Source organism: Notamacropus eugenii, chromosome 3 (assembly GCF_028372415.1).
Source record: "Notamacropus eugenii isolate mMacEug1 chromosome 3, mMacEug1.pri_v2, whole genome shotgun sequence".
NCBI classification, from domain to species: domain Eukaryota; kingdom Metazoa; phylum Chordata; class Mammalia; order Diprotodontia; family Macropodidae; genus Notamacropus; species Notamacropus eugenii.
The window spans coordinates 49,927,977-49,941,581 of NC_092874.1; the positions used below are offsets into that span (position 1 = coordinate 49,927,977).

Consider the following 13,605-nt stretch of genomic DNA (forward strand, 5'->3'; position numbering starts at 1 on the left):
AACTCCCCTTCCCACCTTATAAAATTGCATTTCTTTCTTTTCCAAGCAAAAGAAACACTATTATTCCTTTTAAAAAAGTATACAGGACACTTTATCATATTGAAATAATTATTTCTAACTCCATCCATCTCCTGTGGTAAAATACAAAAAATCTACAAGCAACTTTATGGATGCAAACAACTTTACTGGTTTTCTATTATATTTACGATCTTGAACTACTTTTGAAAAAAACTTCATTTTCCACCATTAGTTGTTTTGTAGCTATTTTCAACAAAAGAATATCTGTGTATTTAGCTTATCTGAAAAATGAATGTTATGTAATAAAAACAAAAAACATCAATAAAAGTTGAAAAGAAAAAAAATCCAATGTGTGTTTGTATTTTACAAAGAAGGACACTCATTTTTAAGTATGACCACTTGTGAAATTAAAGAAATAAAGAAAATATTAAATGGTACCAAAATGAATAAGGGATGTTACTGTTGTTATCATTACAAAAGTTTCATTCAAAAATCTTTTTCAATCTGGATACTTACTTCAATAGTGTAGGACTGGTCATGTTTGATTATTTCTCCAGTATGTAAAGTTCTCGTTATATCAGGAGTCACTGATGCTCCTCTCTGAGAACTAGTCATGTACAACTCATCACTCTGTGACTGATCAATACTAGAAGTATGTGAAGATTCTTCACATTTTTTAGCTGATGGCTTTTTCTTCCCTTTCTGCTGTTTGGAAGAATTCTGTGCCTCAGCCCGAGCTTTCTTTAGCTGATACTGGGCAAGCTACATTAAAAAAAAAAAAAAAAAGAATTAATTTGGAAAATTTCCTATTTTATTGCCAATAAGTTCTATCATATAAAAGCTTCTGACTCACTTCTTAAAGGATCAAAATAATGATATTAAGATATTAAAATGCTACAAAATTAAAAATATATATTCTGAATGAATTTCAACATAAGCTTAACCAATTACAAATAAAATGAAATAATAAATAATAAATTTTTGACAGTCAAAGATTTCACACTACACTCAATAACTAGCACAGTGATCTCTACACAGTAGGAGCTTAATAAGCATATGTTGTAATGTAGTGTTGCAATTTAATGTAGGCCCACTCAAGGATAAAATTTTGGGAAGCATACTTTTAAAATCTATTAAGTCAAAGCACAAAATCAACACTACATTTTAAAATAATTCAATATATAATTCGACTCGACAAGCACTTAGGTATCTACTATGTCCAAGGCACATGGAGATGGGATGGGGATGGAGGACACCAAGAAAAAAATGAAAAATATTCCCTGTTCTCAAGAAGCTTAATATGTATACAAACTAATTTGAGAAGGGAGAGAATGCTAAAATTCGAGGAATCAAGAAAACCTTCCTTTTTGTAGGAGGTGGTGCCTAAGCTATACCTTGGGGAAGTTAAGGATTCTAAGCATCAGAGAGGAATCAGCAAGTATTGTATGACTAGGCCTGTGCAAAAGCAGAGTCGCAGAGGTTCAGGGAAAAAGTACATACATGAGTTTGGCAAAAATGAATCATGTAAGGAAAATGCAAAAGGTGCCTAGAAGTTACACCATAAGCAGGCTTTAAAGACCAATCAATTCATCAACAAGACTTAGTAGATATAATAAGTATACCTTGGGGTATACCCATGCTTAGCAAGCAGGAGGCAGAAGATGATCTAGTGGTAAAATGAGAAAGAACAGCCCCGGAAGAGGGAAATCCAGAGAAAGCAGCTAACTAACAAAGAACATTTCACCAATTGTTAAGCTCCCCAAAAGAGAGCCAGGGAAAAGTATGACTTGTTATTGAAACCATTCCATCTTATTCCCTTGTGAGGGTGAAGTATTCAAATGATGACTAAACTCAGGGTTTCAAGAGTGGTAACAAGGACATAAATGGACAGGGTTATATATAACTCAAGCTCCAGGCCCCACTTTAGGAAAACTGAAGACACAGAAGAGATGACTTACGAAACAAGTTTAGGAACCAATTCTCTTTATAAAGGGATTTAGCTGCAAAGTTCCTTTCATACTTCCCAGATACATGTAACTGTGGATCATTAACTATTACACACAGACACAAAAACTCGAAGAGAAAATGTTAGAGGAGGCATTACCAACGAAAACGTCACCTGAAGCAGAGATAACACAGCTGAAATTATAATATAACTGTAGGAACTGACTTCACAAAAATAAATTTTGCAGTTCTTCTCCAGTTAAGTACTGCTGTAGCATCTCTAGGCATACCTTACTTTCACACAATGACTGCAACTGAAGATATTTAAATCAAGGATTTTAAAATTTTATGTTGAAACATCTTCAGTGCAAATGACTATTTAAGAGGATACTAAAATTAGAAGAAATGTTGAGCTTTGCATATCAGTGACCATGGATTTCTGAAGGCCTCAAGTTTTTCAGCAACCTGGAAATGCTTTAAGAATGGCCCCATGACCCCAAGGGCCCACCACAAAGTTACCAGGAGGAAGAGCAAGTTTTGTCCCACAGCAACACAAAAGAGTTTCTCCTAAGATATGAAGAGGAAGAGGGAAAGCAGGGGCTGGGGATTTGATGTGTGTCCACGAGAGAGTTTTATCACCAACAAAATTACAGATCCCTGAAGTGATGAAATTGGATTTTTAGGACATGTCCTTGGAAAATTAGATGATGTCATATGAGATGATCATGACCTTCCAGGACATGGCCTATGATGCCTTTGTCAAAATTCCGGGGCTATTTGGAACACAGGTCTGACTCAGTGTGGCAAAGGTTACCTTTTTCTTGTAAGAACTTCATCATCATTTGAAAAGAAATGAAATAGTTAAAGGGGAATTACTTACCTTAGAAGGTAAGATGAAAGCATAAGTGTGGCTTCAGCCTGCCTTATGGACAATCTTTTTTTGTGACTGATTTACCTTTTAGGGCTCAGGCACACTAATCATGAGGTTTTACAAATCCCAGTATAGAAGCCTTTTTACTTGAGAATAATTTCTTTTACAAATTTAAACTTGTTTTCTTTGTCTGACTAGCTTTGGGCAAAATTGGGACTCATAGCAAGAAAATTTCTGTCTCTAAGATTTCAACTCTGAATACTTTAAGAGGGAATGGAGATATTTCTGTCTAAATATCAAGAAGAATGATCTCTGAGGTGAGACCTTGGATATCTTTCATGCCTTCTTGTAGACAAAATGGAAAGAAATGAGCTAAATAAGAGTACATTTACACCAAGCGTTCTTAATCTGGAGTCAAAGAATTTGTTTTGTAAATATTTTGAATGGTGTATTTCAATGTAATTGATTTTCTTGTAATCCTTTGTATTTTCTTGTATGCATTTAAAAACATTATTTTGAAAAGATATGTAGGTTTCACCAGACTGTCAGGGGGCTCAAGATACAAAAAAGGTTAAGAACCTCTGACAGATTTCACAACTGGCTGAATGGCTATCAGCCTAGAAAAAGGTCCACAGTAGAGCATCCAGGGATCTGTGATTGGCCCCATGCTATTTAACAATGTTTAAAAAAATAAATGGTTGGGATAAAAGCACAGGAGGTATACAGATCAAATCTACAAATGAAGAAATCATGGGAAGATGGCATAGAGGTTTCCAAGGGGCAGCTATCCTGCTACTCCCACCATCCCTGCAACCCTTGTGGCTGCTATACGTTAGGTATGCAGTTTCTAAAGTTTACCCCATGGTAGTGTCCTGGGAGAATCTCATAACCACAGGGAGTTGAGGCCTAAAAATAAGACTAGCTTCAAGGTCCAAGAAAGTGAGGGGATGACAGTAGAGTAATGGAAAGCTTGGGGGACAAGAAAGGACAGAAAATAATAAAAATTAATACTGCACAAGAGGACAGAGCTAATAAAGAACAGGAGTAAGAAAAGGGGAGAGCACAGACTCAAAAGCAAAGGCTTTTCGAAATACTCTTCTTCAAGACCTCTTCCTTTAGGGTACCTAAATCTAGTGCCCTATCTACTATGCCACACTACCCCTCAAGTAAAAGGTAGGTCAATTTTAAAACTGCATTAAAAAATTTTTTTTTGTGAAGAGCAGTAGCTGTAGAGAGGTACAGAAGGTTGAGGACTGAAAAAGGACATCCGATTTAAGTTAAACTGCCACTGGTGACTTTTTGAAAGGGCAGTTTCAGTAAAGGGAGTGAAGAAGCAGAGGGAGAAAATGAAGATACCTTTTTCTTGGAGCCTGACACTGAAAGGGGTGGGGGAAGAAAGGAAGGAAGGGAAGTGTGAAATGAAAGTTAAGGCATGTTTGTAGACAGCAGTGACAAGTCAGGGGAAAGGAGAACGAAGGTGAGCAAGCTTTGGGAAGATATTGGAGAGAGAGAATGGAAACTCAAGGCGGAGTGGGGGGGGGGGTGCCAAACAAGAGCAGAAAGTGGCAAAGTCTGGTCAGAGACCACAGTGCCAGGGCAAGGATAGAGAAAGTCTGGCCACAGAAGGGAGGGGCACTGGAGAGGGCCTACAAAGGCTCAAAGGAAGCTAGGCAGCAGTCAGAGAATGTGAAGTCCCAGACAAGAGGGGCAAGAAATGAGAGGAGACTGATGTGGAGCCTAGACAAAGCAGAGCATTTCTTTCTAAGAAAACTATGGATTTTGGGGATGGAGGGCTAGTATCACCGGCTTTCCCATGACATAGGCACTGGCACAGAAGGATAATTTCTGAGCATATGAAGAACTAGCCAAGCAGATTCCACACATTTATTCTGGGCAGCTATGCCCAACTGATTCTATGGCCATAGAATCAGAAATGAATGAATGGAAAAGCCCAACTCAAAAAAGAATTTTAAGCAGAAAGGGCCTTAGGAGAGTAAGCAGATATTCTGGGAAGAAGGCTATGAGAATTCCGATCTTTTTCTACCTGGGAGGACAGAATGGTAGAGGAAGATGAGATGGACTGCAGTGCTTCACAGGAAATTCTCTTTAGATACTTAAAAGGTCGACATGTTCTTACTATGGAACTGAGTAAGGTGAAGGAAACCTGTAGTTTTCTAGCTGTCTGAGGCCTGGGGATTTGGGGACCCCAGTGAAAAAGGAAAAATGATAGTAGCATGAAATCTGAAAGAAGTGATGAGCCAAACTAATGAAAAAAAAAAGGTTACAGGGCAAGAGTGCTTCTAGGAGCTTACAACTTATAAAAACTATCCTCTGATCCAGACCACCTTTTCTTTCAGGACAGTGCAGTTATAAATCCAAATTTAAGTCAGAATACAAATTTTAAAATAATTATATGTTTAGTGAGGTCTTGCCTTGCTCACTCTGACTCACAAGTTGTTGGGAGTTACAGGTTCTGTCCTCCCTCTTGGTTATCCCTGAAGCTGGGACTCAGGTTAAAGAACAATCCTGCCCTGCAGCCTCAGAGAAGAGAGGAGATATAAGAGAAATGAAAAGATAAGAGGACCTCTTTGCATCCTAAAAGAGTGCATCAGAAGGGCTTACTTCAAGTGTTAGAGGAAGGTGGAACCAAATGGCTACAAATTCACCTTGGACATACATGGAGTGGAAAAGAGGCCCTTTTGAAAGGATCAAGAAAAAGTTGCCCCTTTGGTCAACTGAAAAGACCTTTTCATGGAAGGCGGGCCAGTCAGGTAGAAGAATACATGTCACTTCTTATCAATCACACTAAACTTCAAAAAAAAAATCCTAAAAGTAGCTCAAAGGAACAGGTGCAAGACCAGTTACCTCACTTGTATGTTGCTGAACTAGTCTAAACCTCATTTGACCCATTTGGCCCATTCAATATTTAATCTCAAAAAAGTAGCCAACTGTGGCACTATCATAAGATAGTTATGCATATCTTTAACAGAGCCCTCAGAATAATGAAACAAGAAAACCTCACAATAAGGATAAATACATTATTGATACTTGTCTGTGTTCATACTCAGAAATATTCTCAAGGTCATTTGGACATTAGGACAGATTAACTCAGTTGAGCATGTAATCCTAGGTTCTTGAAGGCTAAGAAAGCAGAGACCAGGCTCAGCAGGCCCGTAGCAGCCTTCAGGCCCTACAAAGAAGGATTTGAGTGGCCCAGCAACAAGATGTGTCTACTTTACAAGGTCCAACTAGTGAAGTAAAGAGAAGTTCATCACCAGTAGCTAGCCACTTGGTGATTAATTCTTCAGTCATAGCAATTAATAAAACAAAGAAAAATATAAAATGGTTCCAGTCCTACCTAATACCACTTCTGCTTCAAAAGCAATAGAAAGGGGGCCAAGGGTGCTAAGAATCACATTTTTGAAAAATGCACACAAATACCAAATGTTCATAAAGTAAATGTACTTTTGGAGCGGAGGGTAAGAGAGGAACAGTTTGAGGGAACAGGAAAGGCTTCATGTAGGACATGGCACTTGAGCATAAGGTCCAGAAGAAGTTAGGGATTTGACAAGGTCAAGTGAGGCAGCTCAACCAGTGCAGAGGCACAGACATAGGAGATGGGATTTCCCACAGCAAGGAGGCCATTTTGGCTAAAATGTAGCACGTATCAAGTGATATAATATACAATAAGTCTGGAAATGAGGGTTGGAGCCAGGTAACACAGAATTTTAAATACCTAGCAGAAGAATTTACATTTGATAGTAGAGGCAATAGTGAGGTATTTTAAAATAGAGGAAGGACAATAATTAGACCTACATTTCAGGAACATCCCTGATGTCTGTGCAGATGATGGATTAGAGAGGGGAAGGACTTGGGGCAACAAGACCGATGGGAAGGCTATTGAAATACTCCAGGATAGAAACTATGAGGACCTGAACACGGGTGGTGGCTCCCTATGTAGAAAGGAGACTGATGAGAAAGACTCTGTGGAGAACTCGCAAGACTGAGGAACTGACTGGTATGGGAAGTGAGAGGCAGTCAAGTTTCAAGGGTGACTGAAAGGTTGTGAGATCTTTGTTCGATGACTAACAAATGGAACTGAAGGAACAAAATACCATTTTTAACATTCTCACTACAAATTAATCCAGAAGGCAAAAGAAGTTAACAATGCAAGGATGGCCCACAGGTTCCCCTTTTAGAAGCATTAAGTTGGCCAGGTCTTGGTTTCTAGCCAGGGTGGCATCAGGAACCTGGTGAGACAGCCAGGAAATTAAACAAAGCCAGTCTTAACAAGAAGCCAACCCTAAGGTTGGCAGAACACCTTAGGTTGACTATTTCTTTTAATGTTTACAACAATCCTGTAAGTGCACTGCCATTATCATCCCCATTTCATGGATGAGAAAATTGCTAATAAGTATCTGAGGTAGGATTCAAATTCAGATCTTGGGCTAAAATGCTTTTGGGAAACTGGGTGACATTTTTTTTAATGATTCTAAGCCATTCTCTGGGGAAAAAAGGCTTACATTTTTGACATTAATATCATTCTGGTGATATACAGCTTTGATTTGTGTAACATCATAGTCTCCAAAAAAGTAACAACGGGCAAACCTAAAAGCAATGAACAGAGTCATGTACTGAGAACTAGTGACAATCAATGAACACACCACGGCATCCAGAGATCCTCAAGCCTCCATACAAGGTCAAGACAACATGGAGTCACATAAGAAGAGAAGTGGATGGACCTGTTTTGGAAATATCTATCACTGAAACACCAAGAAGTAAAAGGGGGGTAAGAATGGAAGAGGCAAAGGAGGAGGAAGAGGGTAGTGGCAGTGTCACAACCTAGGTGTCATCGGTGACTTCTCTTTCACCTTCTCATATTCAATCTGTAGGTAAGTCCTGTCAATTCTACCTTCACAATGTCTCTTTCTATATATAAACTCTCCTCTTTCTTCTGACACTGCTACCACCCTGGGTCCTAACCTTTACCACTTCATGCCTAGATTAGTGTTAACAGCCTTCTGGTTCATCTCCCTGCCTCATCTCTCCTCACACTCCAGTCCACCCTCCACTCAACTATCAAAGTGATCTTTCTAAATATAAAATATATAAAATTTGCAATCTATTCATCTCATTCAAGTTCCACTGCAACCCTCTGAGCCTGGTCTCTATTATCACCCCAATTTATGCATGGGTACAATGAGACCAAAAATGGTTAAGTAATTTGCCCATGGACAAAAGTATCATAGTTGAGATTAGAACTAAGGCCTCTCTGACTTCCAAGTCCAGTACCTATCCACTGTACAATCCAGCCTCTAAAAGCCGGAGCAGCTGAAGTCCACAGTTAAGTGATCTTGCCTTCACGGAGCTCATATTCTAATGAGACACACAATACTATCAACTACATGCAAACAGGATATATTCATGAGAATGATCTCAGAGCCAAGTAAAATAACTATGAGGAGAGGTTGCAAAGAGGCAAATTTAGGATTCCTGTGAGGAACAACATCCTAATAATTTACCTGCCCCCAAGTAGAATGGGGTAGCTCTTAGGTAGTGGATTCCCTTTCACTAGAGGTCTTCAAAGGGTCCATGATCATTAAACCATAAAAAATATGGACCAGAATTCAAGTCCCTGAAACCTATCTCAGTGCTCTCTGTATCTGACAATTACTGTAGCATTTCATATACAGACTTTCAGAGTTGGAAGGGACCTTAAATCCAACCCTTAATCCATTTTATAAATTTAGAACATGATACCAGGGAAGTGGATTCCATCAAAGGGTCACGCTTGAGGATTCAGAGGGCCACATGTGGCACTGAGACTGTAGGTTCCCTAACCCTGAGCAGGGGAGCACAATACAGCACAATGCTACAGTTAGTAGTGATGGTTTAATTATATAACACTCCACACTTCAGAAAGCACTTTTTTCTCCTTATTATAGATACGAAAGCGGAAACTTAGAAAGGTAACTGATTTGTTCGGTCATACAGTTAATAATGTAGCAAATACAAAACTCAAACCCAAGTCTTCTGTCTCTAAGTCCAGCGTTTTTTCCACTACACTATCATGAAAAGTTCAGAATTAATAGAAGCAAACTATAATTTGCAAATAAAGTTTAAATAAAATTAACTTTTCATAAGGTGCTTTAATGGTATGAAAATTTAAACTTTTACTAGTATATAAAATGAACAAGGAAATTCCTTATAGCTGATGATTCACGGCAAGAGAATCAATTTGAGTTTTTCACATATTGTGCATTTTGAGATAAAATGTAATTACATGCATATCTACTGAAATGCAGACAGAGCGTAACAGAAAAATAATGTTTTGTTTTAATATATACAATATTTTGTAGAGTCTAGTTTTATTTCATTAACTTTAAAAAGGATATTTGCTTCATGGAATAATGTACTCTTTACCTGTGACTCTTTCGTCTTCAAATACATTCCTTGTTCACTTCCTGTTTCGAATGTTCTACTATCCAACTTTCAGTTTCACTGGGATTGTTAACATATACGGGAACCCTCCTTGTTAACTCTATCCTTATTGGATTGCATTCTGACTTTCCTATGGGATGACAGATCTACAGCTGTAAAGTCATCTGATTTAATCTCCTCATTGTACAGAGGAGACCCAGAAAGATTAAATTCCTTGCCCACAGTCACCTGAGTAGTTGTAGCTCAGCTGCCATGTGAGGCCAGGTCATCTGACTCCAAATCCAGACTTCTTCAGTTGTATCATGCTGCCTCTCTTTAACAGATCACTTCTATCTGCTCAGTTCTTCTTGCCTTCCTGGATTCCTAGTTCCTTCTTTAAGAGCTTCTTCTATAAGAAGCTTTAAACAGCCCATTTTTCAGTCTCTCCTCTTATTCTATCCCTTCACTTAGTTTCATCCTTTGAGATTTATATAGTTTTCCAGCAAAGCTCCAATACCATGAAGAACAGGTATAAATTGTACACATTTTTCCCTTGCTATTGGCAATGAACTGATTCAAATTGAAGAACTTAATAAGGTTCACAGATTTATAAAATTACAAGTCAAAGGATATGACCATGCAGTTTTCAGAGGAACAAATTAAAGCTATCCATAATCATATGGAAAAAAATGCTCTAACTTATTATTGATTAGAGAAATGCAAATTAAAACAACTCTGAGGTACCACCTCACACCCATCAGATTGGTTAATATGGCAGAAACAGAAAATGGTAAATTGGAGTTGGAGAAATTGTGGGAAAATTGGAATACTAATGCATTGTTGGCAGAGTTGTGAACTGATCTAACCATTCTGGAGAGGTATTTGGAATAATGTCCAAAGAGCAATCAAACTCTGCATACCCTTTGATCTAGCAATACCACTTACTAAGTCTGTATCCCAAAGATATCATAAAAATGGGAAAAGGACAGACACATACAAAAATATTTATAACAGTTCTTTTTGTGGTGGTAAAGAATCAGAAACTGAGGGGACGCCCATCAATTGGGGAGTGGCGAACAAGTTGTGGTATGTGAATGTAATGGAATACTATTGTGCTATAAGAAATGATAAGCAGGTGGATTTAAGAAAAACCTGGAAAGACTCACATGAACTGATACCGAGTGAAATGAGCAGAACTGGGAGAACATTGTACGCAGCAACACTGTGCGATGATTAACTATGAGAGACTTAGCTCTTCTCAACAATACAATGATCTAAGACAATTCCAAAAGACTTGTGATGGAAAATGGTATTCATGATGCGAGAAAGAACTATGAAGTCTACTGTGCTATAAGAAATGATGAGCAAGAAGATTTAAGAAAAACCGGGAAAGACTTGACATGAACTGATGCTGAGTAAAGTGAGAACCAGGAGAACACTGTGAAAGCATACTGTTTTCACTTTATTTTTGGTTTTTTCTTTCTTGTGGTTTTTCCCTTTTGTTCTGATTCTTCTTCCACAACATGACTAATGTGGAAATGTTGAACAGGATTATACACGTATAACGTATATCAGATTGTTTGCTCTCTTGGGGAGGGGAGAGGAAAGGAAGAAAGAAAAATTTGGAACTCAAAATTTTATAAAAGATATGTTGAAAACTATCTTTACATGTAATTGAGGAAAAATATTATTTAAGGGGAAAAAAGAAACCTTTAAAAAAAAGAACTGAATAAGACTCAGTACTTGTAAACAAGCATAAAACAATGCTGAAAGAAAGTTACTTTCTTCACATTAGAATAATGTAGCTTTAATTTCCAAGGTCCAGAAATTATAATTTTTTTCCTTACTCATAAGCTCAATACTTGAGAATTTGTGGGACTGAGCAGTTTAATTATCAATATAATGTTTTTCGCTGCTTTTCATGTAGTATTAATGTGATACTGGACATTTCCGGCCAAAACTATTTTGTTTATTGCTGAACATTTAGTAAAAGAGACTAACAGTCTTACCATTCAAGCAAAAAAGCATGAGGCCACCAAAAAAGAATGTTAGCTTAGTTTTAATGTTACTGTATTGATTTTTTTCCTAAGAAAAAAGGTACTGTCAGTTATATAAAATTCTGTACATTAGTGTACTGCTGTGGTTTGTGGGATTTTGCTGGAGAATTAATAGAATTTTATGAAGTACAGAGTATGCATTTGCACCAGTAATAATTTACTGCGGATTTTAACAAAACCGACCTTTACTTGGTTCTGCTCACAAACACCATAATGCTCTCTTTTTATATGAAGTTGCAAATATTTTTACTTTGAAAAAATAATGCAATAGTTTTGACAGGAAAAGAAATTAACCATTTAGTTCTGCAGCATGGGCAGTTTGTTTTGCCTTTCTCAACAATACATCTCTATACTACCATCAAGAATGATGCTAGCACAGTTCTAGAAAAAAGAAATAAATGATAACGAAGATGGAAAAACAAAACAAAACAAAAAATAAACTGAATATTAGTAATTATGACCAAACTTGGCCCTGGAGAATCAATCAATTAAGCCATTATTAAATAACTGCTATAGCACTGTACAAGAGATACTAAAAGAAAATGAAACCACCCCTGACCTTAACGACAGTGTAGGATAGACAAAATAAATACAAGATAATGGGAGACTGGAGGAGAGATAATAATTGAGAAAATATATTTACTTCCTTTCTTTGAAGAGGTAAGGGACTCTTGGTGTGGAATACTGCATATACCGTATGTCAGTCAATAAACATTTATTAAATGGCTACCATGTGCCAGTGGTGCTAAGAGTGCTAAGCAGTGGAGATATAAAGAAAGACAAAAGATACTTCCTGCCCTCAAGTAGCTCACAATCTAATCAGGTAAATAATATGCAAATAAATATGTACAAACAAGCTATATACAAAGCAAAATGAGAAATAATCAACAGAGAGAATGCACTAGAATTAAGAGGGATTGTTGGTTTTGCAGAACTGCCTTTCTTTCTCTTTCTTTTAAAATAATTATTACAAATGATTGTCTAACAGGTCCAAGGGAAATACAGATTTAGAAATGAATATAAAACCAAAAGACATCAATAAAAATAAGATAACTATGTTTAGGGAGTAAAATGTGCTTATAACTGTTTGCTTTTGGAGGTTAATAAGAAATTTTTTATTTCTAGGGCTCTAGACAAAGGGCCCAATTATAAATAACTGATTTTAGAAAATAAAGTACATTTTTTGCTCTTTTCAACCTAAGTACCACTAGTGTCAGAAAATTACTTTTCAAAAGTCTTTCTCAAAAAAAGTCTCTCAAAAAAAAAAAGTCTTTCACAATTAAAAAAAAGATTTCAATTCCACGTGGCAATATCAGTATTTTCTTCTAAAAGAAAGGTTAAATTCCTAATAGTAGGAATTTATGATTTATACAGGGTTTCCTGTCCTTACAACTCCATGAGGGAGAGCAGCAGAAATGTTATTATCTAGACTTTAAATATAAGAAACCTAAGGCTTAAAGTGATTAAGTGACTTTCCTGTAGGCACCCAGATAATAAGCAAGATACCTTAGAGATCAGCTACTACAAACACTGGCCCCCTCCTCCCATTTAAACCCTGCTCTGTTCAGCATGCTTATGCAGCTTCTCTAAGCAGAATCAGGTAGGAGGAATAGGGGTTCTGACCTTTCTCATGCAGAATTGTCAAAGACAAAATTTTAAAAACCCAGAAGATTTATAATTCTAGTTTTGTGAAAACAGTCCTGGGTTCAAGTTTCATCTCTGATCCTGGGTGACCCTGAGTAGGTCACTGAACTTCTCTCACCTCTGTTTCTTATCTGTGGGGTTTGGGATCGGGGTATGGACTGCATGATCTTTATAATGCTGTCAGTCTCTGAACCTTGTGAAAAAAATGATACACTGTATCACTGTCCAAACAATAAGCTATGTTGTTTCAGAATGGTTTTATTTTCAGTTAAAGAATGATACCTGGATTGAAGGTAGAGAAAATTCCAGGTTAAAAGGCAAAGCAGGAATTTTGTAAAATCAGATAATGTGATCAAAGCTTTAGAATTATAAATGGCCTTGAAGGTCAAAAAAATCAACTCCCCTCTCTTATTTTACAGATAAGGGGACTTCAGACAAGAGAGAATAAAAAACTATCTCTCTTAAGGTCACATGGACATTAAAGGTGTCCTGGACTGACCAATCCCGAGTCCCTGGCTCCCAATCCAGCAATCTTTCACTAAACCACATCTTCTTTGATTGGTTTTTTGAAGGTATAGCCTCCTTGCTCCCTCAACTTGTACACAAACATCAAACATTCTACTCAGGAACTCGGAATGCAGCAACTGAAGC

General features: G+C 37.3%; 1 protein-coding gene and 1 long non-coding RNA gene across 5 annotated transcripts in view; one reads left to right on the top strand and one right to left on the bottom strand.

Annotated features, from left to right (window-relative positions):
* LOC140530919 (uncharacterized) overlaps nucleotides 1–13,605 on the top strand; it is a 949,813-nt gene that overhangs the window by 431,443 nt on the left and 504,765 nt on the right. The gene's annotated exons all lie outside the window — the stretch shown is intronic.
* Nucleotides 1–13,605, bottom strand: part of LOC140531015 (A-kinase anchor protein 9-like) — a 103,589-nt gene that overhangs the window by 87,285 nt on the left and 2,699 nt on the right. Inside the window, exon 3 of the mRNA XM_072650216.1 lies at nucleotides 535–780. Coding sequence (XP_072506317.1) covers nucleotides 535–780 — 246 coding nt within the window. The remainder of the gene's footprint in view (nucleotides 1–534; nucleotides 781–13,605) is intronic.